Source organism: Mus musculus, chromosome 19 (genome assembly GCF_000001635.26).
Source record: "Mus musculus strain C57BL/6J chromosome 19, GRCm38.p6 C57BL/6J".
NCBI classification, from domain to species: domain Eukaryota; kingdom Metazoa; phylum Chordata; class Mammalia; order Rodentia; family Muridae; genus Mus; species Mus musculus.
In genome coordinates, this window is record NC_000085.6 from 18,853,088 (window position 1) to 18,876,573 (window position 23,486).

Genomic DNA, 23,486 nt, shown 5'->3' on the forward strand with positions numbered 1-23,486 from the left:
TGGAAGTATAGATTTATAATTCTTCTCCTTGGTGTCATAGTAGAAAGATAGGGGAAGTCAATGTCACCTGGTATTAGAATGCCTACTGCATTAGAAAGAGCAGAACATGGGAGGCCGGATTAGCTTTTGGAAGCAGTGCCTTAGCTGTCACCTATAGGAGAAACAAGGTGAGAAGAGAACAAGAATAACTCCCACCAGATTAGTATGTTTATTGATGTTTTTCGTATCTTCACCATTAGGGTATCAGAGATGTTTTTCCAACTGAAAGAAATGAATGAAAAAGTATCTTTTATAAAGGACTCCCTACTATCCCTGGACAGCCAGGTGGGACACCTTCAGGACCTCTCGGCCATAACTGTTGACACCTTAAAGGTCCTTTCTGCTGTTGACACCTTGCAAGAAGATGAGATTCTTTTGGCCAACAGAAAGCATTCTACTTGCAGAAAACGTCCCCACAGCTGGACCAATGTCATCTGTGCAAAGGTTCTAAGTGACATGGAAAGCTGTGGGAAGAAGAAACTTCAGTATTATAGCATGCCCCCTTCTTTGCTGAGGAGCCTCGCTAGAAGTCAGCTTCCCCCAAGTGTGCAGAGGGGTGCACTTGTAGAGGTTACGCACAGTAAGAGAGAGGCCTCACATGTAAGAGAAGAGCAGGAGGAACGAGAAATGGAACAGAGGACAACGGCTTCTGGGATTTCCCATGTCAGACAAGCACACTCTAAGTATGGCCAGTTTCTCCTGGTTCCATCTTCTGGAAAGCAAGTTCCTTTGTCTTTGGAAACCCCGCCACATCTTTTCAGATCATCTGAGGAGGCAGGTATAGATGGTCTGGTATTGGAGCATATACACCAAAGTGATCTCACCACCCACTTGCCTCAGCAGACCCCTGCTGCCTCCCACCAGGCATTGGTAGCGGAACACAAAGACCAACATGAGGCAGTTACACAGATGTCAGACAAACCTGCCAAGGCAGAACAAGACTTGCTCGCATTCAGTGGCACACCTGCTCCCATGACAGTGACTTCTCTTCCTTCGAGAGCCATCAGCATGCAAGATGAAGGTGGATATGTAAACTGGGCATTTTCAGAAAATGATGAAACAGGTGTGTTTAGCTTTAAAAAAAAGTGGAAAACTTGCTTGGCCTCCACTTGCAATAGTGACTCCAATCCTGGTGGAGACTACTTCCTGCACACTGGAGGTAGATCCGGACTGGATAACTCAAGAAGACTGGCCCAGAGTTGTGAGTGCCCAGCAGGACCGTGGACCCAGGCAAGAAGATCCTTTTGGATCAATCCTCTCTGCAGAGATAAAGCTCTCATTAAGAGTCATAGTTTTAGATTCCACAAGGAGGAGAAACTGAGGAAGACCTGGAAGAACAACAGTAAGGAACAAATGTTTTAAATTTATTTTTTACTTTTTCTAATCATATGATTTCTTATTTTTAAACAATTGCATACAGTATGTTCTGGTAATAATCTATTACCTTTCCCAACTCCTCCCAGATCTTCCCCCAACCACACTTCATGTTCTTCCTCACATTTTTTCCCTGCGAGATATGACATTTCATTTTACTTTATATTTTTAATTTTACTTAATCTTTTTTTTACACTCCAGATTTTATCTTTCTCCCCGTCGTCCACCCTCTGATGGTTCCACATCCCATACCTACCCCCCCCCCCCGGCATCCCCCATCTCCTCGAGGATGTCCCTGCCCCCCACCACTCCCCACTCCACCAGACACCTCCCCTCTCCCTGGGGCCTCCAGTCTCTTGAGGGTTAGGTGCATCTTCTCTGACTGAACACAGACCCAGCAGTCCTCTACTGTATATATGTTGGGGGCTTCATATCAGCTGGGATATGCTGCCTGGTTGGTGGCCCAGTGTCTGAGATATCTCAGGGATCCAGGTTAATTGAGACTGTTGGTCCTCCTACAGGGTCGCCCTTCTCCTCAACTTCTTCCAGCCTTCCCTAATTCAACCACAGGGGTCAGCAGCTTCTGTCCATTGGTTGGGTGCAAACATCTGCATCTGACTCTTACAGCTGCTTGTTGGGTCTTTCAGAGGGCAGTCATGATGGGTCCCTTTTTGTGGTACACTCCTTGTATCTCTGAGTTTGAGGCCAGCCTGGTGTACAGAATGAGTTCCAGAAAAGCCAAGGCTACATAGAAAAACCCTGTCTTGAAAAGCCAAACAAACAAACAAACAACTAACAAAACAAAGAAAACCCCAGACAAAACAAAAACCATAAAAAAAAAATCACAGAGTTCAGTTTTTGTTGGATAACTTCTCCTGAGCATGGGCCTGCCCTGCCTGGGATGTGGTTGAGTTAGCCAGTGTCACTCCATTTGGGGAAAAGCCATTTCCCCCACTTTCTCCGCAGCTATCAATCGCAAATATCTTCTGGTAGGTATGGAACTTAATGTTCATTTCCCCTTCTCCTCTCTTGCATTTTTATCTCCATGAACTTGTGCAGGCCTGGTGTATGCTATCACGGTCCCTGGGAGTTCATCTGAAACATCAGCCCTGCTATATCTAGAAAACGGTTTTTTTTTTTTTTTTTTTTTTTTTTTTTTTTTTTTTTTTGGAGTTACCCATCATCTCTGCCTATGAACAATCATTCTTTCCACCACTTTTTTTTTTTTTCTGTATTGATTCCTGAGGGGTAGAGGTGTGATAAAGACACCCATTTATGGTTGAGGGAGGAGCAAACTATTTTTTTCACTTGGCAGCATCTTTATTATTATTATTGTTGTTGTTGTTTTAGTTTTATTACTTTTTTCTTTTTTTTTATACTCCAGATTTTTATTCCCCTCCCGGTCCACCCTCTGACTGTTTCACATCCTCTACCTCCTCTCACTGCCCCCGCCCCCCCAGTCTCCATGAGGATGCTCCCCACCGCCCCCCAGGAGCAAACATTTTTTTAAAGTGTCATTTGCTTCGATACTGTTGTGAAAATGTCTGTGATTATTAAAGTAGAATCATTCTTTTGTTCTCTTATCCCCCTCTTTAAGATGAAGTCATCACCACCAATTGCCTTCAGCATTCTCATGCATGCTCTTTCTTTCCAGGTCATTCAAAATCCTTAGAGACCAGGTCCACATGGCTCAAAGCAAAACTGCTAACCAAGACCCGGAGCCTGTCAAAGAAGAAGAGGAAGACCCAAGGGCTCCAGGTGCCGGTAAGGCCTCCTCCTACTGTACATCTGAGTCAGTGAACTCACCACTTGGCTCCTTTTGTGCACACTTGAGAGCCTTGTACCAGGAGGAGTGAAGGCACACATTTTGACTTGTTTCTCTGTTCACAAGCTGAAAGCCATTGGTTGCTTCCGTGTTGGGCTAATCTAAGAAAGCCTGAGCGAGCACTTGTATCGAGGTCTTTTGATGAACATTTGCTTTCATTTTCCCTTGGCAAGTACTTGGGGAAGGTTGAGGAAGGTTAGCATTCTGTGGCATGTAGTTGTCAAAGATGCCACCGCGTGGCTTTCTGTGCCCACCTGTGGATTATGAGTATATCATTTGTTCTGCTTCCGTATCTGCCTTCATTGTGCTCTCTCTTGTCTCAGGTGTACTGTTGGTCCCTCAGTCTGCATCATGGTGAGACTCATTAGTCAGTATTGACCCAAGCTCTTAGGAGGCTTTCCGTCCATTCATTTGGGATGTATCTCTGAGTCTTTTGTAGAAGTTGCTTTGTTTGCTTACTGTGTGTCCTGGCCTTTCGTGGGTGTTTGTGCAGACCCTTTCTCCTCTTCATTGTCGTAGCTGTCGAAAGAAATAGAGAATGACTTTTTAAATTTTGGTGACATATTTGACTCTCTTTCTTCTGCAGCTAAAGATTTGCTTTTATCCCTCAAACTCAAGACTTTAAACCTAAGACACCATCTCCTGGTTTCTGATAGGATGCTTACATTTTTAGTATCTGCGTTAGTTCTACAGTCCATTTTAAGGTAATCTTTGTATATGGGGATACGAAAGGATTGAATTTTCTCTCCCATATGGATATCAAAAATTCTATCATATTTTTCATAAAAAAAATGTGACTTTTTTTTCTATTGAATTACCTTAACATTTGTCAAAAACTAATTGACTATACAGACCCACAGTATGTGTGGCTCTATTTTTGTCTATCTCCATGCCAATACTAAATCTATCTCATCTACTGAAACTTTATAAGTTGTGAAATCATGCATAAAAGAAATCCTTCGTTTTTCAAGAAATGATTTGGCTATTTTATGTTCTTTGCATTTATATATAAATTTAGTCTCAGATTTCAGTTTTTACACAGAAGCCTTCTGGGAGTTGGAACAGAATTGCTTGGAATCTGCATGCCAGTTGTGGGGAAATTGACATCTTAATCACATCTAGGTGTTTGATCCCTGGAAGCAGTATATGTCTAGCTAGCAGGCCTTGTAAGCCTTTTCTTAGTAATTCTTTGTAATTTTTAGCATTCAGGACTTGAATATCTCTTGTTACATATGTATCTATGTATTGAACATATGTATTAACATTTTTAAATTGTCTTATAATTGTAGTTACTTTAAAACAGCAAACCTGTAATTGTGATATTTATATTTATTTATAATGATTGTGGTGAATATATATCCGTGTGTGTGCATGTGTGTGTGTGTTTGTGTGTGTATAACAATTTTGTTAAGTTTTGCTTTTACTCCTGGTGGAGTGTGCTTTGTCTTTCACATTAAATATGATATTTGTCAATTCTGTTGTATATCAACTTAAATGGTTTGCTTCTTTACTTTGTTATTTTTGTAATGTCAGAGTGAATGTTTCGGGCATTGGACCAGCGTATTCTAGTTTACTTGGATAAACTGCGTTCATCCACCTCTGTATGTTTGTGTGTAGTATTTATTTTGCTAGTCTTTCTTTGTACCTGTGTTCCTGGAACATTGTCTTTAGTTCATCCCTTATTCTCATCGCTTTGCTTTGGGTATGAGAATTATCCCAGGAGTATTTACTACATCGGTTATGTGCCTTCAGCATTCTTTGTGAGTTTGTGAAAAGTTGATAATCTTTTGGCATTACGTATTCAGTCATATTATCCAAATAAAACTGTCCTTGTAGGAAAGTTTTAAACTATACATTAAGTATCTGTCATAGGCATAGGGATGTTTAGATTACCAAATTCATATGTTGGCTTTGTTTTCTATATTTAAAAAGTATCCATTTCATTGGATGCTTTCTGCTCATTTCTGCACCTGGTAATTTGGGTCATCTCTTTCACTCTTTTGGCTAGTTGGTGCAAGTGTCTGTGATCTTATGAGTTGACATAGCATTATTTATAACAGTCCCTCCTCCCCTCGTCCCTCTCCCCAGATTTGATACGGAGTATCAGTGCATAGCCCTGGCTGGCCTGGGACTCACCCTAGTCTCCCGTCTGTGACCCAGAAGCTGTGATTACAGGTTGTGCCCCCAGGTTTGGTGTAATATCCTCTGGTTATTATTTTACCGCCTCATGCAGGACCAAGAGTGACACTGTCTCTTGCATTCTGAATATTTGAAATTTATATTTTCTTTCTTTGTTTCACAGTCAGCCTGGCTGTAGGTTTTTATCTGTTTTGATTTTTCTTTGAAAAACCAACTCAATTTTATTGACCTTTCCCCGAGTTCAGTTCTGTTTCCTTTGTTCAGTTGACTTTGGGTTTCCTTGATTTTCTCTTTCTGGTTTAAGTTAGGAAAATTGGTTAATGATCTGGGAGTTTCCATTTTTTAAACGTATTATTTTATTTGTTCATTGACAGCCTCATACATATATTGCACCTTTTATTTTTTTTGAATGGAGACATTCAACGTTATAAAATTACCTCTAAGCATACATTAATTAGGTCCCACAACTTCTGATGTTGCTTTCATGTTAGTCCAATGAATCTTATAAATATTTTGTCAGAATGACTCTAATTGTGAGAATTTACCTCCTTTCATGCTTTTCATGTTTTATTTTACTTATTTATTTATTTATTTTCCAAATAAACCGGTTTTGAAATATGCAGTTTTCTTTGTTATTGTAATAAGAAGCAGTTAAAGGCTTTTTATTATTGTCTTAATCTTTTGATTTGTTATGGGTTTGTTTAAGTTGCTGGTCATTTAGTCTTGGCTTAGCATTAGTGGGTTCCATGAATCGGGAAATTTGTCTACTTTTTCAATTATTTCCTTAATGAAGTACAGGTTTTTGTAGCATTCCTTTATGATATTCTGAATTTCTTTGGTGTCTGTTGTAATATTTCCCTGTTTATTTTTTGCTTCGGTTAATTTGTCTCCCTCTCTTTTTGTTAGTGGGCTCAAGAGTCTGTCAATCTTGCTTACTTTCTCAGAGAACTGGCTCTTAAATTCATTGATTCTTTGTATTATTATTATTATTTTGCTTACTTTAATCAATTTTTCCTCTGATTTTTATTATTTCTTCCCAACTACTAGGTTCTTCTTTTTCCAGTTCTTAAGTTGTATCATTAAGTCATTTATTTGTGTCTTAATGTAAGTACTTAGAGCTGTAAACTTTCCTGTTAGGAGAGCTTCCACTATGTCCCAGAGGTTTGGTTTTGTATGTTTTGTTTTCATTTTCATTTAGTACCAAGAATCTTTTAATTTCTCTTTTTATTTCTTCTTTGATCCATCCATCATTTGGTAATGTGCTGTTTAATCTTCATGAGTTGGTGTAATTACTGGGGATTTATTTAGTGTTGATCTTAAGCTTCATTGCTTTGTGGTAGAAAGAACACATGGCATTGTTTCAATTTTTCTGAATTTGTTAAGAGTTGTTTTGTATCCCAGGATGTGGTCCATTTTAGAGTCCCAGGATGTGGTCCATCTTAGAGGAGCTTCCACGGGCTGCTCAGTAGAATGTGTATTCTTTGGTCTTTGGGTAGAAAATTCTGTAGATATCCATTAAGTCCATTTGATGTTTGTTGTCATTTAATTCTGATGTTTTGCCCAGATGACCTGTCTACCAGAGAAAGTCGGGTAGAGAAATCACCCACTACTATTGAGCTAGACTTTAAGACTTTATTCATACTTTTATATCTGGTACTATGGTTTTTATGGAATTGAATCCACAAATGTTTGGTGTCTATGTGTTTAGGGTTGCAGTGTCTTTTTGGCTGAATTGTTCCCTCGATGACCCCTCTGGTTAGTTTTGGTTTGATTTCTATTTATTAGATATTAGGACAGTGCCAGCTGTTTTCTTCCTGACCTCTTTTGCTTGGAATACTCCTTTTCTTCTATTTACATTAATACAGCACCTATCTTTGAAGGTAAACTGAGTTCCTTGTAGAAAACAGAAACTTGGATTTTGTTTTCTAATGTAACCCACTATCCTTAGGTAAATGAGGAGTTTACTATTAATGTTATTTTGCTATTTGTATTCTTAGCCCTACTTTGTGTTTCAGTAATTACATCTTTGTTATTTTTAATGTAATCTCTTGGATGCTTGTTCCTATCTTCAGTCTGCACTGTGGCTTCCAGAATTCTCTGTAGAGCTGATTTGATGGACATGTAATATTTTTTTTTAGTATGTTTGTACCTTGGAAAGTGTTTCCTTCTCAAATGATGGCAGATAGTTTTGCTGGTGCAATGTTCTCTTTTGGCTTCTATGATCTTTTACAACTTGAAGTATGTTACTCCACACTTTTCATCAAAGGTTTTTCTATGAAGTAGACTGAAACCATTCTAGAAAACCACAACTGGTCAAAATGCTAAGAACACCTGACCATGGGGTGCTCAGCCACAGCTAATATATCACCACCAACACAACCTGATACTTAAGGTGCAGGGAGTTTCTTGAAGAAGGAAGTAGAGAAGTCGTAAGAGCCAGAGGACTAAGATGTCTGCTTTAAAGTAGTGTCTTCTATATTTTCCAGGGAAACTGCATTCATGAAATCTTGAAAATATTGTTGCCTAAATAAGGTCTTCACAATAACATTAGTTGATAGGCCAGTATGGATGCAGGATATCTCACAAGGGCCTACCCCTAGATGGAAATCTACAGGCAATTGATGACTGCAGAGAGAGGCAGAATCGGTCTTCTCCAGAGACAAGCCCCCAATTAAGTAATTTATCTTGTCAACCCTTGACAGATACATATATAAGAAAGACTAAATGGGCTCAGCATATTGTATGTATGTACACATACCCACACACATGCATATATATGTAACAATAATTAAAGCGGAAGTCATGAGTTTGAGAGGGAGTTGGGAGCATGGGAGGAGTTGGAAGTTGGAAATGACATATAGTAGTCATAGGTAAAATTCACCCCCTCTCCAAATTAAGTTAAAAAAAGAAGCAGAAGCAAATAAACCTAATGGAAACAATAAATGTAAAGTCATCTGTTAGGGGAGAAAATTAGCTTGATAAAGAAAGCTACCATCTAGACAATGCCGTGACCTGTTGGAATCCTATAGGAAAAACATTTAAGAATATTTAGTTTAGAATATTGCAAATGGTCTGAGTTTGAATAGAACTTGTATCTGAGCTCAAGTGCTCCATATGTCATTCATTTATTGCTTTGAGATTTACCAATTTGCCTGTTGGCTTTCCCTGGGAAAGATGTAAACAGACATGGAATACCAGCTATCTAGTGCTTTAAGATTGGAGACAATGAAGGATGGAAATAGTAAACTATTTTCCAAGTTTACACAAGTTCTGGTGGGGTAGAATTCCAATGCAAGTTCTTTGAATTTAAATATTTCCCCCTCTCTACATCTGTGTTTTTTAAAAATATGATCTCTACTCAGCAGTGTGAGCTTCCCTTGGGAACTCATTAGAGATCGGAGTCCCACCTCTCTCCTAGACCTTTTGAATAGAAATCCTGAGGGTGCAGGCTAATGACTGCTCCTGAGTGATTCTGATGCTCATTCAGGCCCCACTCCACATTCTGGTTCTTAATCATGACTGCAAAGAGCATGTACACAGATGTTTGTGACCTTCTAGCCTGAATGGTGGGGTTTGTAAGTATCCAAGGTAATTCAAAGTGTGGCCAAGGTTAATTACTGCCTTCCACTGTATGCTTCTGTGAACATTGAGGTAAACTCGTGTCAGATTAATGTCATTGTGTTTGACCAAGTGACTTTCTTTCCAGGTAATAACAGTCAATGCCTGCTATCAAAGTGACCAGTTGAATGCAGAGCCAGGAGAAACTAACACCACTGAAGAGTTCAGCAAGAAATGGCTCTCTGTATCCAACTTCAGCCAGATAGGTATGTGATTATCTAGCCTTAGACCCTAACATCTGGCAGAATCCTCTAGAGAGTAGTGTTTAAACTACTGGTGGTTTCTAGCATTCTCTTGAGTAGAGATGAGGTAAAAGGAGATTGCACAGCTTCCAATGGAAACAGCTCTTTGCTGCTTTATAACACATACGCAAAGGACAAAGTTTCATTTGCTTAAAGGACTTGCTATCAGGATACAGAAAAGAAATATTAAAATATAGATAATCTTTTATATTCAAGGAGTGTTTTCCCTAAATTGTGTCCTTCAGTCTGACTTATAGGGAGGGGAGTTTGCTTAATTTTCAGAACCTTAAAGCTCATGCGATACTGGTAAGGATCATTGTTGGTTATTCACCATGACCTACATAGGGCATTTGCAAGTAGACACGTGCCTGTTAAACTTAATGGGATGTGTGGGGAAGAGCTGCAAGCAAGGCACAGCATGAGGAGTAAAGTGAGACGAGACAGATTGTGAACAGAAATGCACACAAAATACAGCTTTGAACTTTGTGCACTTAAAGAAGAAAGCATGTGATCAAAAAAAAAAAAAGCACACATTTGAAATTACTTAGGACACTAAATATCAAACACTGGTAGATACTGCAGGGTCTTCTACTTTATAAACCCTCCTTGGTTTATGCTCCATGGTCCTCAACTAAGTGAGGACCATAATTTTTCATACCAAGTCCAACCCCTTGTCCTCCCCAGGGGCCATTGGGCCATTGGGCAAATCTACAGACATGCTTTGCTGGCATGATAAAGGGGATGCTCTTGGCCTCTAGTCAGAAAGGTGGTACGAGGCATCCTGTGATGTATGGTGCATGCTTGAGGACAAGAAATTGTCCAGATGAAAACATTATGGCAAAGTGAGTCAACCCTGTTTTGTATTTAAGATACAACCCTCTATGAAGTCAGTGTGAATCAGATGGACACAGAGCTGGACGAAGCATTAGAAATTAAATGAAAGTCATGTTGGTTCACAAGTATGGCCCAGGAGCTTAGTTATCTTCCCTTGACTCACAGGTTACTAGAGACTGTGCCTTTACCTATGTTAAAGCCATGAATAAAGCAGAGCTGATGAATCCCTGACAAAAATTTGAGCATGTCAGAGCCCGAGGAAAGAAGACTGCGTCTTCCAGGCCAGTATAGGCTATGTAGTAAGACCTTTCCTCACAGTGAAAACATAAGCACGCCAGGAATCAAGCAAAGAAAAGCAAAAACCCTTGCAAAAGTCTAAGATAAATCATGTCTCTTCATTTACGAATGTTATATTTAGTTATACAGTATATGTTTTTTATAAACAATATAACCTGTTTAGTTTTTACTTTTTTAGAATGTATTAATTTTAAGAAATGGGTTCACTCTGATATTTTTGTACATGTGTGCAACTTGCTTGTCTTAGTTAAGGTTTTACTTGCTGGGAACAGATGTTATGACCAATGGAAGTTTTATAAAGGACAACATTTACTTGGGACTGGCTTACAGGTTCAGAGTTTTAGTCCATTATCATCAAGGAGGGAGCATGGCAGAGTCTGGGCAGGCATGGTACAGGAGGAGGTGAGAGTTCTACATCTTCACCCGAAGTCTGCTAGCAGAATACTGGCTTCCAGGCAGCTAGGACTAGGGTATTAAAGCCCACACCCACAGTGACATACCTATTCCAACAAGGCCACATCTCTTAATAGTGCCACTCCCTGGGTCAAGCATATACAAACTATCACACTGCTTCAGTCATATTCAGTGTTACCTTTTCTGCCACCATTCTCTCTCCATGTGGTCCCTCTTCCAACATAATTCTCACCTACTTTCATGTTTTCTTAAAATCTAGAGTTTACAGATGAGAAACTCCTTAGATATGTGTCCTACCCTGTCTGTCTTGCTTTGCTTCCTTGATAGTTAGGGTTTTATTGCTGTGAAAACAAAACAAAACAAAACATGACCATGGCAACTTTTATAAAGGAAAATATTTAATTGGGGGCTGGCTGACAGTTCAGAGGTTTAGTCCATTATTGTCATGGCTGGATGGTGGTATGCAGGCATACATAGCAAAGGAGAGGTAGCTTAGAGTTCTCCATCTGTCTGTGGAGGCAACAGGAAGATACAGTGAGCCACTAGACCTGGCTTGAGCTTCTGAAACCTCAAAGCCCACCCCTCAGTGACACACTTCTTCCAGCAAGGCCACACCTCCAGTGATGTCACTTCCTATGAGTATATGGGGGGGGGTCATTTTCATTCAGATCACCAGCCTTTCTTTGACGACTTCTGCCCATTTTCCTCAAATGACATTATTTCATTCTTTATAGTCATTCTTAGATTATAGTACATCATTCTTAAATACATATGAGCTTTCCAGTGAATTTCAGACAGGACGATATGTGTATCAGGAGATATCATCTTCAGGGAAAATGCCTGACTCCAAAGCTTGGTGTCATCCTTGAAAAGCTTGTTTCTTTTGAAACCTCTTAAGAAATAATTGAAAAAAAAAAAAAAGGTAAGGAAATAAAATTTGTGGAGCTGCAAGGTTCTCTCTCATTTTCTCTCCAAATCAGGGTCTCACATAGGCCAGGTTGGCCTCAAACTTAATGTGGAGCTGGGGATGACTTTGAGCGTCTGCTCTTTCTGCATTCAGCTCCTGAATGCCATGGTATCGGGTGTGCACTGCCGTGCCTGGTTTATGCAGTTCTGGGGATTGAACTCAGAGCCCATGCACACTGGGAACCCTAGCAACGAAGTTACAGCTCCAGTTCTCAGAGAGCTCTCTTATACACTCATAAAAATTTTTAAGCATCCTATGAAAATATAAAACACATTTTTCTATATTTTTTTGTTTTAGTGATAATACATCATGGTCACTGAAATTTTATCATATGTCAATAGCTCTCTCTGTATTTCTTACATACTTTTTTTCTAGAGCAAAATAACATCGAAAAATACAGTTACTGTCTTTTACATTTGTTATAGTTCTTAGCTCTGTAGGTGCCAGGTTAAATGTAATAAAATAACATCCGTCATTATCCATTCTAAGAAAAGCATAAAAATTAAGCTGATTGATAGCATTCATTTTTCTCTCTGTCTGTTGTCATTATTGTTATTTATTGTGATTTTTGTGTTTGGTAATTTTTATGAAGGAAGGATTACTAATTTACAACTAAAATTTCATATGTTTTAAAGTATGGGTAACAGAATGCCAGAGATGGTGAATGTAAAATGCTGCTGAATGTGTTCAGGAAAGCATCATGGACTATTTAATTCCTGTCTTTGGTAGAGAAATAAAAGTTAGGGTAGGTGTGGTGGCTCAGTGGGTAAGGTGCTTGCTGAACAAGCTGGAAGATGTGAGTTCAGTCCCCAGATTCTACACAAAAGTTGAAGGGGACACTATAAAGTTGTCCTGTAACCTCCATATGCAAATGCCACATGTGCATGCCATGCAATAAGAATAATAATAAATACAATTTCAAGCCGGGTGTGGTGGCGCACGCCTTTGATCACAGCACTCAGAGGCAGAGGCAGGTGGATTTCTGAGTTCGAGGCCAGCCTGGTCTACAAAGTGAGTTCCAGGACAGCCAGGACTATACAGAGAAACCCTGTCTCGAAAAACCAAAAAAAAAAAAAAAAAAAAAAAAAAAAAGAATAATAATAAATACAATTTCAAAAGAGAAGTAGAAGCTATTATAAATATGAATGCAACTATAGAAGAATAGAAACGGAATATACAGTTTCCAATCACTTAAAGAAAAAAAGAAAGAAAATGAAACTTGGTGAAATTTGCTAAAAATAGAGAAAACTATATCTAAGTTTAAATAAGTGTACTGTGTCCAGATTTTTCTATTTGGGAAATGTGATTTGAATGTAACACATTTCAACCAATTTTCTAATTTCTCTTCTTTTAAAAACAAGGTTTAGAGCCTTACATATACCAGAAAATGAAAATGAAGGAAATCAAGCGACATACTACACAAGCCAGTGACCACCTAAGGCAGCCACAAGAGGTAAAAATAGTTTGATAGTTTTATAAGACATTTGTGCCTGTAACCCTCTACTTTGCTGCACTAATTTTATTCCCACAGCCCATAACTGGCCTCTATTTTAACTGGCATTGAATTGAAATCCTTGGGAACTCTACTCTAGTTGATCCTTGCTTGGGTTTTAACCCCTCCACATAAGTCCTTTGTTGCCTTTGTTCCCTTTTCTCGTGTAATTTGCTTTTCCTGGGGATACTTAGATAACAGAAGAAGTTCATCTTTTCGGATATGTGAACATTGTCATATGCTGGAGAAACAGGCTCTCTCCAGCATACTTTTTAGAGGCAGATCATGAAAAAGTTACTGTGAGACAGATTTCAGCTGATCTGAGAAGAAACTTTTACCAATTGGAGTCTTTCAAGGCTAGAATGATTGATTCTGGAGACAATGAATTCCTAGTGTGATTAGTTTAGTGTAAGATGCAGGAGTGAGCTCACGGACAAGAGGGGATAAAAACGTCGCAGGGAGATGGTCTCTCTGTGGTCCTCTAATGCCCAGATGTCCAGTTTTTCACTCTGCTTTTCCACCTTCAAATCCACGCCTTGTTTTAGTGATGTCTTCACACATGGTGTGTGATGCAGAGTAACCCAACAGACCTGATTTTGCTTTTGGTTTGACTGAACTAGAGAACTATAAACACTACCTATATAAATATCCTCAGCGAGAATTTTATTGAGGACCTTTGCATCGATATTCATAAGGGAAATTGGTCTGAAGTTCTCTATCTTTGTTGGATCTTTCTGTGGGTTAGGTATCAGAGTAATCGTGGCTTCATAGAATGAATTGGGTAGAGTACCTTCTGCTTCTATTTTGTGGAATAGTTTGTGCAGAACTGGAATTAGATCTTCTTTGAAGGTCTGATAGAACTCTGCACTAAACCTATCTGGTCCTGGGCTTTTTTTGGTTGGGAGACTATTAATGACAAAACACCCATGGAAGGAGTTACAGAGACAAAGTTTGGAGCTGAGACAAAAGGATGGACCATCTAGAAACTACCATATCCGGGGACACCATTGCATACACTAGCAAGATTTTGCTGAAAGGACCCTGATGTAGCTGTCTTTTGTGAGACTATGCCGGGGCCTAGCAAACACATAAGTGGATGCTCACAGTCAGCTATTGGATGGGTTACATGGCCCCCAATGGAGGAGCTAGAGAAAGTACCCAAGGAGCTAAAGGGAACTGCATCCCTATAGGTGGAACAACAATATGAACTAACCAGTACCCCGGAGCTCTTGACTCTAGCTGCATATGTATCAAAAGATGGCCTAGCCAGCCATCAGTGGAAAGAGAGGCCCATTGGTCATGCAAACTTTATATGCCTCAGTACAGGGGAATGCCAGGGCCAAGAAGTGGGAGTGGATGGGTAGGGGAGTGTGTGTGGGGGAGGGTATGGAGGACTTTTGGGATAGCATTGGAAATGTAAATGAGGAAAATACCTAATAAAAAATTTAAAAAAAAGAAGTCCTCAGGTGTTCTTGTAGCAATGACATCTAAAAGATTTTGAAAATATAGCGAATGCCCAGTTGAGGATAATTGGAGGCAGGGAGAAAGTGTTCTTGGCTCATGTGCCACTGGAAGTATGGAGTCAGAGTGCTCTGACCTTGTGATGTCTGTTCCCTTCTGCACAGAACCGAGATAAAACCCCCACATGGAATTCTGGGAGCACCAGCCTCAGCAGGAGTTTTCTGTGAGTATTTCCATGTGACTTTTGGATGTTGCCCTCCAAGTTGATTAGGAATATAGGCTTAGTACGATCAGAATAGGAAGAAAAAAATGCATGTGAAGTGACAAGATTTTCCTTATGTTAGTAAGAATGGGAAAAATTATTCTCCATATTTTCCAGTTTCTGGTAATAGTTGCCCACCCAAGTTACTTTAAGAATACTGTGTTAACACATACACACACACACACACACACACACACACACACACACACACACTTCGACAGCAGGTGAACAATTCCTTTGTAGTATCAAAAAACCCCACTCACAGGTTGATCATTGTATCTTTTCAGATAGGTAATGTAGAACCAGCCATTTTGTCTTAAAAAAACCAGATCACCTTATTAAATTTATTCTCTACGTTTAGCAATGATTTATTTACTTTTACTTAATGTCTGTGAATGTTTTACTTGCATGCACTTATGTATGTCTATGTGTGTGTGTGCAATATTCATGGAGGCCAGAAGAGGGCGCGGAATCCCTTGGATGTGGAGTTATGGACACCTATGGTCAGCCAGGTGGATGCTTGGAATTGAATTCAAGTCGTCTGCAAGAGCAGCAAGTGCTCTTTACCACCAAACTCTCAGGCCAGGCCTTGTTCACTGGGTTTCAAAAGCCACTGCTCTCCATGTGTTCCTATTACAGAATGAGGTTGATCTTCATTCCCCGGGTTTTAGTGGCACCGTAATGATCAAGCCATCAACTCAGACAAGGATTGAGACAGACAGGGAGAAAAGATGGGAAGGAGAGAATATGGCTGTATAATCCTGAATTCTGTTTATTCAGAGAAATTAAATTTGAAACCCAACCAAGTAAAGATGAGGGTTTTTTTTTGTTTTGTTTTCTGTTCTTTGTTTTTTTTTTTTTTTTGTTTGTTTGTTTTGTTTTTGTTTTTGTTTTGAGCATGGTCTCATTATGCTGTCCAGGTTGGTCCTAAATTCCAGGGCTAAGTGATCCACCTGTTTAAGTGTCCCAATTAGCTGGCGCTGCAGGTGTTTGGTACTGTGCTGTGGTGATGTTTCCACTCCACATTGTGTATATGTGGCGTGTGTGTGTGTGTGTGTGTGTGTGTGTGTGTGCGCGCGCACGCGCATTCATGTGAGTGTATTGGTGTGTGTGTGTATGAGACTGCGTGGTGGCGCTGGAGAGATGGCTCAGTGGCTAAGAGCACTGACTGCTTTTTTGAAGTTCCTGAGTTCAAATCCCAGCAACCACATGGTGCCTTACAACCATCAGTAATGAGATCTGACACCCACTTCTGGAGTGTTTGAAGACAGCTACAGTGTACTTATGTATAATAATTAAATAAATCTTTGAGGCTAGAGTAAGCAGGAACTGAGCGAGTGGAGTTCACTGGAGTAAGCTGGGCCCACCGGACCCAGCAGAGAGCCTAAGAAATTCAGTTCCCAGAAATCACATGAAGGCTCACAACCATCTGTACAGCTATAGTATACTCACATACATAAAATAAATAAATAAATCTTAAAGAAAAGGAGACTCTGAGCATGTATGAGTGTTGTGTGTGAATGTGTATATATGTGAATATGTATATACGTGAATGTGTGTCTATCTGTGAATGTGTTGGTGTGTGTGTATGTGTGTTTAGTTTTCTACAAGGCCATGGGAATAGAGGAAACTCTCCCCATGCTATGGTCCTCAGCTCCACTGACATGGCCTTTCTTGGGAACTGCCACCATAGCCTCATGTAAGCCTGCTTCTAGACCTATAGGACATATGACTTTCTTCTTTCAAAGGTTCAGTAGTTTGTGCTCATGCAGAGTGGTGGGTTATTGCAGCATGAAATTAAACAATAATTGTAATTGTACTTTCTTCCCCAAGGACCCTAAATACCAGAGATATTCTTTGAATGCATTTATTCAGACTTGCCTGTGGCCACTTGTGCACTTGAGCAGGGCAAGTGACAATTTAAAGGGAGCTAATTTCAGCCGGTGAACATTTAGGGGCCACGTGGGCTAATGAAACTGATTTGTGGGCTTGTCCAGAAACATTCTCAGACTCATTTGTAGGCATCTGCTTTGCATAGCTCAGGCACCCTTTAGTTTAATTGATCCTGAACAACACAAACACGGTTAAATCTTATGTATGTTGTGTGATCACACAGCTAATTAAAACCACTAACACCACCATTTCTCAGTTAGCTTGGGGCATAGATAAAAAGTGGCTTACACGCCTTACTGGCATTAATTTTTTTCTATGAAAATAATTGTGTGGCCACAAATTTTTCTATTAGTAAAATAGGGGTAAGATGGAGCAGAGACTTCCATACACATCTGTGATATATATCTATATATCTATCTCTATATCTCTTTATCTCTATATCTCTATATCTCTATCTATCTATCTATCTATCTTCTTCATTTCATTTCAGATTATTTTTCAGTGTTTTGATAATTGAAAAACTTAAAACAGCACTTTCATTTGTTCCCCAAACAGAACAAGAAGTCCAAATGAAGTTCACAGTAAGTTTTTATATTTAAACATTTATCTTTTATTTTTTTATTTTTCCTGGTGGTAGAGTTCCTTGTTCTGGTAAGACTTGTATAGCTCTTGACTTTGTATTCTCTTTTGTTTTGTGAATACAGACAAAGTAGAAATTCAGTATAAAAACAGAGATCACCCAGATAAATAAGGACTGATGTGTGGTTTTTGTGCTGTTTTGTTTTGGTTTTGTGGTTTTGAGGATTGAACCCAGGGCCTTGGGTACTCTGGGTAAGCACTTTACCATCAAGCCTCTGCCCTCAGCTTTGAATTCTTTGAGGAATCTGTTTTGACTGTAATTTTCATGGTGTTTCTCTGAATGAGAGCACAGCTCCTGGATTCATCTTGACTCTACAACAATTGGTAGTGTTATAGTTCACACATACAAGAAGCCAATCACACACTCGCATATGGAAGCTTTCTCCTGTATGGTTTCAAAGAGACTCTGTGCCCAAAGTCTTGACTAGGATCTGCACTTATAGCCAACAGCCCTCTGTGTGATCTGTTTCTTTCTCTTCCACAGAGTACAGTGCTGTCTGGCATATATTCAGTCCGTGCTCAGTTAAAATATGTTAAATAAATGTAACTAAAGTCTTGGAGATCCTGCGACGTTGACTCAGCTTTGTCACTGTCAGATGATCATGACTTTCTATCTTCCAGGTGACAATAGGGCAATCCATCAGCCTTGGTATTCAATGATTTTACGTCATTTATACTTAGCATACTATTGTGATTACAATTGCGTATGTTTCTCTCTCGCACACCGTATGCACTTTTCTAAAAGGTGAACACAGTATCTTATTCACGCTCATGCCTGGAGTGACCCGTAGTGGGAGCTGAAAGCCTACATTGCCGACCGAATTCAGAAATGGAAGTCTTTTCTGCTGACTGACGTCCCCAGCATGCCACCTTTAAGGATGCTTGCTCCATTCTTTATCCGGCATCAGGGGCCAGGGCGCTCCCTAAACGTGGGCTCACTCTGCTGTTTATTCTTGTAGGTGTAAAGCAGTTGCTGCCAAGGGACTGAAGTTTCTCCACTTTAATTTTGATTTTCATGGAACAGCAAAACCATTTCAAAGGATTTCTCCTGAGCCTTATGATTTAGGGATGGAACAGATAGAAAAGAGTGAGCTAACACTGGAGGTGTTGGATTTCCAACACAGGGTCCTGGTACAGCTTAACAAATCCCATGATGTGATACTGGCCACCTCTTCTTATGTATCTGGCACAGATGTAATGTTTTGTCATTAGTTTTGGTCAGTAATGTAGTCTGCTAATAACTTGGCATTAATATTGTCTTTGCATGGTTAGGTGCATCTTGGCAAAGAACTCAGAGAATCATGCTTCTGGGATGTCATGATGGGCAGCTGTGTGCCTCCTGTAACCCAGAGGTGTAATTGGTTCAGAGGAAATATACTTTGAGGCTAATATTACCTGTCTTTCTCCAATTCCCCATATAAATATGCTTGGAGATATTGCACCGATGATTGGAAGCTGTCAGGATAGCAAGCAGCGCAATAATGCACGAAAGGATATTGGGCAAGCGTTTCTGAATAGTGGGAAGGTATTCCGGTTAAGCCGTTTAATAGTAACGTTGAAGGCAGTGTATAAACATGTATTTATCTCTAGCCAAGTAATTAAAATGCCAATCATTTCTATGATTGCAGAGATCTCAACCTCCTTAAAAAGCCCTCAAGAGCCTCACCACCATTATTCAGGTAGGAAGTGTGTGTGCACAGATGGGTCAACTGAGCAAAATGTGTGGGATTCTACACTTGTAAACATAAGCGTCCATCAACTCCACATTGTCAACACTGCTTCAATTCAGAAAATTATTTACTCGAATGGCTGGAATAATTAGACTCAAAAGAACAAGTTGTTGGGATTTAAGAAAATTCACATAAAAAATGTGCATGTGTGTTGGCAAATTTGGAAGAAGAAGCCCTTAGTGTCTAAAATTTCCTTGCAAGCTCAGTGCTAGCCAAAAGCCATATATTTTAGTGTTTTGAGCATCTTTCTTCGTATTGTTCCTTTTTTATTGCCATTCAGGGGCTTGAACTCAGAGCCTTGCTGGAAAAGTGGTCTACCACTGAGCTAAACCCCAGCCTGATCCCAATATTTTGAATTGGGAAAGGGCAGACTTGAAAGTCCTTCTTAAAGGTAGGTTTGTACCCTCCAGATCCCTCAGTGAACATAACCACTGAATAGAGGCCCCCCCCCCACAGAATAAGGCCAACAAATGTGCCTTGCAAAGATGCCATTTAGCAGAGATGCCAAGGATCTCGACTCTGTCATTAGGCAATGCTTCATAGCACTTCAGTTGTCTTTCTTTGAGAGTAGGAATGATTGTCCTTGCTCTTTCTGAGGGACAGTCTGCCAAAGGGCTAGTTGAGAATTAAGAGGCAAATGTTTTGAGATGCACACTAACTTAGACCAGCTGGACTTATGCCACGTTATGGTTCCTCCAGGGTCATAGCTCTCAGTGGGCGAGATAACACAAGGACAGGGCTTTTACTGAGTTTAACACTCAGTGTGAACAAGACCTTGCCAGCACTGTAATTACTGGTCTTATTATATGAAGGTCATTTGTTTAGGGTCCCATAATAAACTGTCTTATTCTGAATTCTCCTCTGTGGTGAATAATGGATCTGTGGATTCCTGCCTCCTCAGTCTAGGCTCCTATGACTGACTCCTCTAGCTCAGCAGTAATCTATTATTTTGACTCTAACTGCCAGCTGTAGAGAGTCTCTAGCGAGGAATACTGTAACTTGCACAGACTCTGATCTGTTAGGCTATGCCTCTTGGCAGGAAAATGCAGATCACTCGCTTCTAATTAAAATTAGTGTTCCATCCTCTCTGGGAAAAAGAAGGCAAACTCCACAAAACCAACAGTAGATGTCCCCACAGACCACTGTGCACTGAGTTTGCTTCGGAAAAAGGAAACTAGAGAATGTGGAACATAGATTAAAAACCATTTATAAGAAAGAATCATACATTATTTGAATTAGTGTCTCATTTGTTATTGGGAGAGAAAAGAGATAGCCCCTTCATAGACCATGTTATATAACCTCATATAAAAGTTTTCTAAGACTAAGATATCCTTTTGATTTAAGGTGCACTTTATATTTAAAACTATTATATATAATAGTTTTTGCTAGTGGGAAAAAATAAAGGATGCTTGAAATGAAATATTCTGGAATTCATGTGTATTCTTGTGTGTGTGGCTTTCTGTAGGTTTAATTGTTGATACAGTCCTAAAGTAGTCAATCTGTTTTTGTTTGCAGCCATTGAAAGGAATAATTTAATGAGACTGTCTCAGACCATACCGTTTACACCAATCCAGCTGTTCAGTGAGTAACATCTCCCTCCTCTCGAGGCTAGGCAAGGGTAGACTGAATGTCAGCGTGCAACAGAAAAGACACCATGTGCCTCGTTTGACTCACAAATTTTATTTTGTCCACGTTGTAGATTAAGGAGATTCACTTCCCAAAGTAGAGATTGTTAACTACTGTGGGCAGCATTTAGGGTCAGAAGCTGAGCCTGTGGGGCTGGGACCTCCATGGGTCAGCGGTTGGGAAGCAAGCGTGATCCTGCACCTGGCATTCAATGATTTGAGGCCGGACACACGCATCGGGAAGAAAAGAACAAACCAACCTTATATAATGAACACAGAAGAAAGCACGGCATGTCAGTATGCTGAAAGCTGACAGGCATGGGAAGAGAAATCCTTTGTTTGTTGTTTTATATTTGTTTGTTTTGTTTCACATCCGTGGATTGCTCTTTCCTCCGACTGCAAATGTAGCTTTTAAAATCTGGAGAAGTAAAGAGAAGCAAGTTCGAGTTAGCCAAGGGTACCCGAGGTTTTCTGCCTAGCAGAATGAAGCACAGTTGACAGTGTAACAAAGGTCCCTACACTGCCTTCCCTCCTCAGTCTCTTCTCACTGTTCCAATGGGGGAAAGACCAGGTTGGCTACTGATTGTTTATGCAGACGATTTCTTCTTCCTCTTGGCTCCATGGTTCATTTTGCAAATCAATAGCTCTTCTCTAAAGTCCTAAAGGAATTAGGACTCCAAAGAGCTCTTCAGTGGTGTTTACTTTGAGCATCAAGAATAAACATTTGAGAATATACCACACAGTCTCCAGAATTGATAAGGAACTAGATATGAGGTTGAGAGAATAGATTTGGTAACTTCATATGGTGTTCACAGAAAACAAACAAGGAGGCAAACAATAATAATAACATAGGGGATATCTGAAGTAAAGATATAAGGAAGGTATAAAAGGTATAAGCAATGGGCTACAACCGAGAGAGAACTTCTGTGTGGATTGTTACTCCTCTTATGCAGCAATAAGATACCCAAGCCCAGGGGTGAGCCCTTTCTGTTCTCTAAGCTTAAAGTGAGAGCAGTGTTTTATGGATTCAGTATTTTTAAGTGGGGCTAAGTCTGTTCCTGAGGTCCTAGCTTGCTCTAAGCCTGATGACATATGTAATCTGTACAGCAAACCACTGAAACAAATGTTATCATTCATTCTTGCTGAGGAGGAAATGGAGGGTTTCAGTAGCTTGCTGACAAGCTCAAAAGCTCAGGGTATGAACTTGCAATCGAGTGACTTCCACTGGGTAAAAACATGCATTATTGGTGAAGTAAAATTACCCTTTGCAGAGCAGGAGAAACAAGCAAAACCACACCCAGAAAACAAAATCCATCATGTTGTTTATGTATAAAAGCATGGATAAACATATAGATATGTGTATATTATATGAAGGATAGTTGTAAAACTGCTTGCTCCTTAGGGGGCTAGTAATGAATAAATACAGGTTAAATTGTTTCCATAGATATATTTGTCTCAAGCCAGGGTGTCATTATCACATGCCTATAATCTCACCACTCAGGAGGTAGGGCAAACGGACCAAAGATTTGGAGCTAGTCTGTGATATGTAATGATTGCTAGCTAGGTTAGCCTTAATTATAAAGCAAATCATGTCTCCAATAAAAAGTCTAACAATGCTGACATATTTATACTGCTTTTAATACCGATAACTAGTTAGTTTATAGTAAGTACAACTTAATTCTTATATGCCATTTGATGGTTTATTCCTCCTTACCCTCCCCACCTTCACTGGAGGGCAAGTCAGGCCAATTTGTACCTTGACTCTGCTCTAGCTCCTGCTAGCTGTACCCTCCTTTGATGACAGACACAGCTGAACAGATTCTGAGTTGATCTTCAGGGCACCAAGCACACTCCAGACCCCGTATTTTATTTAACTGGCTTTCACTTCTTATTGCAGCAGGAGAGGAAGTGACCATCTACAAGCTTGAAGAAAGTTCTCCTCTGACCCTGGATAAGAGCATGTCCTCTTGGTCGCAGCATGGCAGAGCTGCCATGATTCAGGTGCTGTCACAAGAGGAAATGGATGGGGGTCTCCGCAAAGCCATGCGAGTTATCAGCACCTGGTCTGAGGATGATGTTCTCAAGCCTGGGCAGGTTTTCATTGTGAAGTCTTTTCTCCCCGAGGTTGTGCAGACGTGGTATAAAATCTTCCAGGAGAGCACTGTGCTTCATCTTTGCCTTAGGGTAAGCCAGAACCTTAGATACCGAGATCCCAGAAAGGAGAACATAACAACACAGAGGTCTTTGGCTACATCTTTATCTAAGATGGATTTTCCTCAACTGAAAAAGAGTCTTTTAGTTTTGGAAGGTGGTAGTTTTTTTTATTTTTGTTGTAAAGGACATTTGCTTTGTGGGTAGAGTGGTAGAAGGTAAATAATATTAAATGTTGGGCAGTCTAGAAACCTGGCACTGTGCCTCTTCATTATAAGAAGAATTCCTATTAACCTCTTCTCAGCCCATTAGACATTAGAAATACCAGACCCATGGGAAAGTTCTCCAATGGTGCTTTTTGGGTTCTTCCTTCCATAGTTATACAGGCTGATATAAAGATCTTTTATAAGCAAGACTATGTATGTTAGTGAACAATTATTTAAATTTTTTGGGAATTTAATAAATGCTGTATTTACAACATTGC

General features: G+C 39.9%; 1 protein-coding gene across 7 annotated transcripts in view; it reads left to right on the forward strand.

Annotated features, from left to right (window-relative positions):
* The window catches only part of Trpm6 (transient receptor potential cation channel, subfamily M, member 6), a 162,345-nt gene that overhangs the window by 122,911 nt on the left and 15,948 nt on the right, over positions 1-23,486 (forward strand). For 6 of the 7 annotated variants that reach the window (NR_157571.1, XM_006526951.3, XM_017318152.1 and 3 more), the window contains 9 exons: positions 240-1,381; positions 3,068-3,177; positions 9,084-9,201; positions 13,111-13,202; positions 14,867-14,925; positions 17,413-17,438; positions 19,125-19,175; positions 20,742-20,807; positions 22,749-23,035. Coding sequence is in view for 6 of the 7 variants with exons in the window: in XM_006526951.3 (XP_006527014.1) it covers positions 240-1,381; positions 3,068-3,177; positions 9,084-9,201; positions 13,111-13,202; positions 14,867-14,925; positions 17,413-17,438; positions 19,125-19,175; positions 20,742-20,807; positions 22,749-23,035 (1,951 nt within the window). In the remaining variant the exon portion in view is untranslated. The remainder of the gene's footprint in view (positions 1-239; positions 1,382-3,067; positions 3,178-9,083; positions 9,202-13,110; positions 13,203-14,866; positions 14,926-17,412; positions 17,439-19,124; positions 19,176-20,741; positions 20,808-22,748; positions 23,036-23,486) is intronic. The other variant, XM_017318153.2, reaches the window with a different exon arrangement.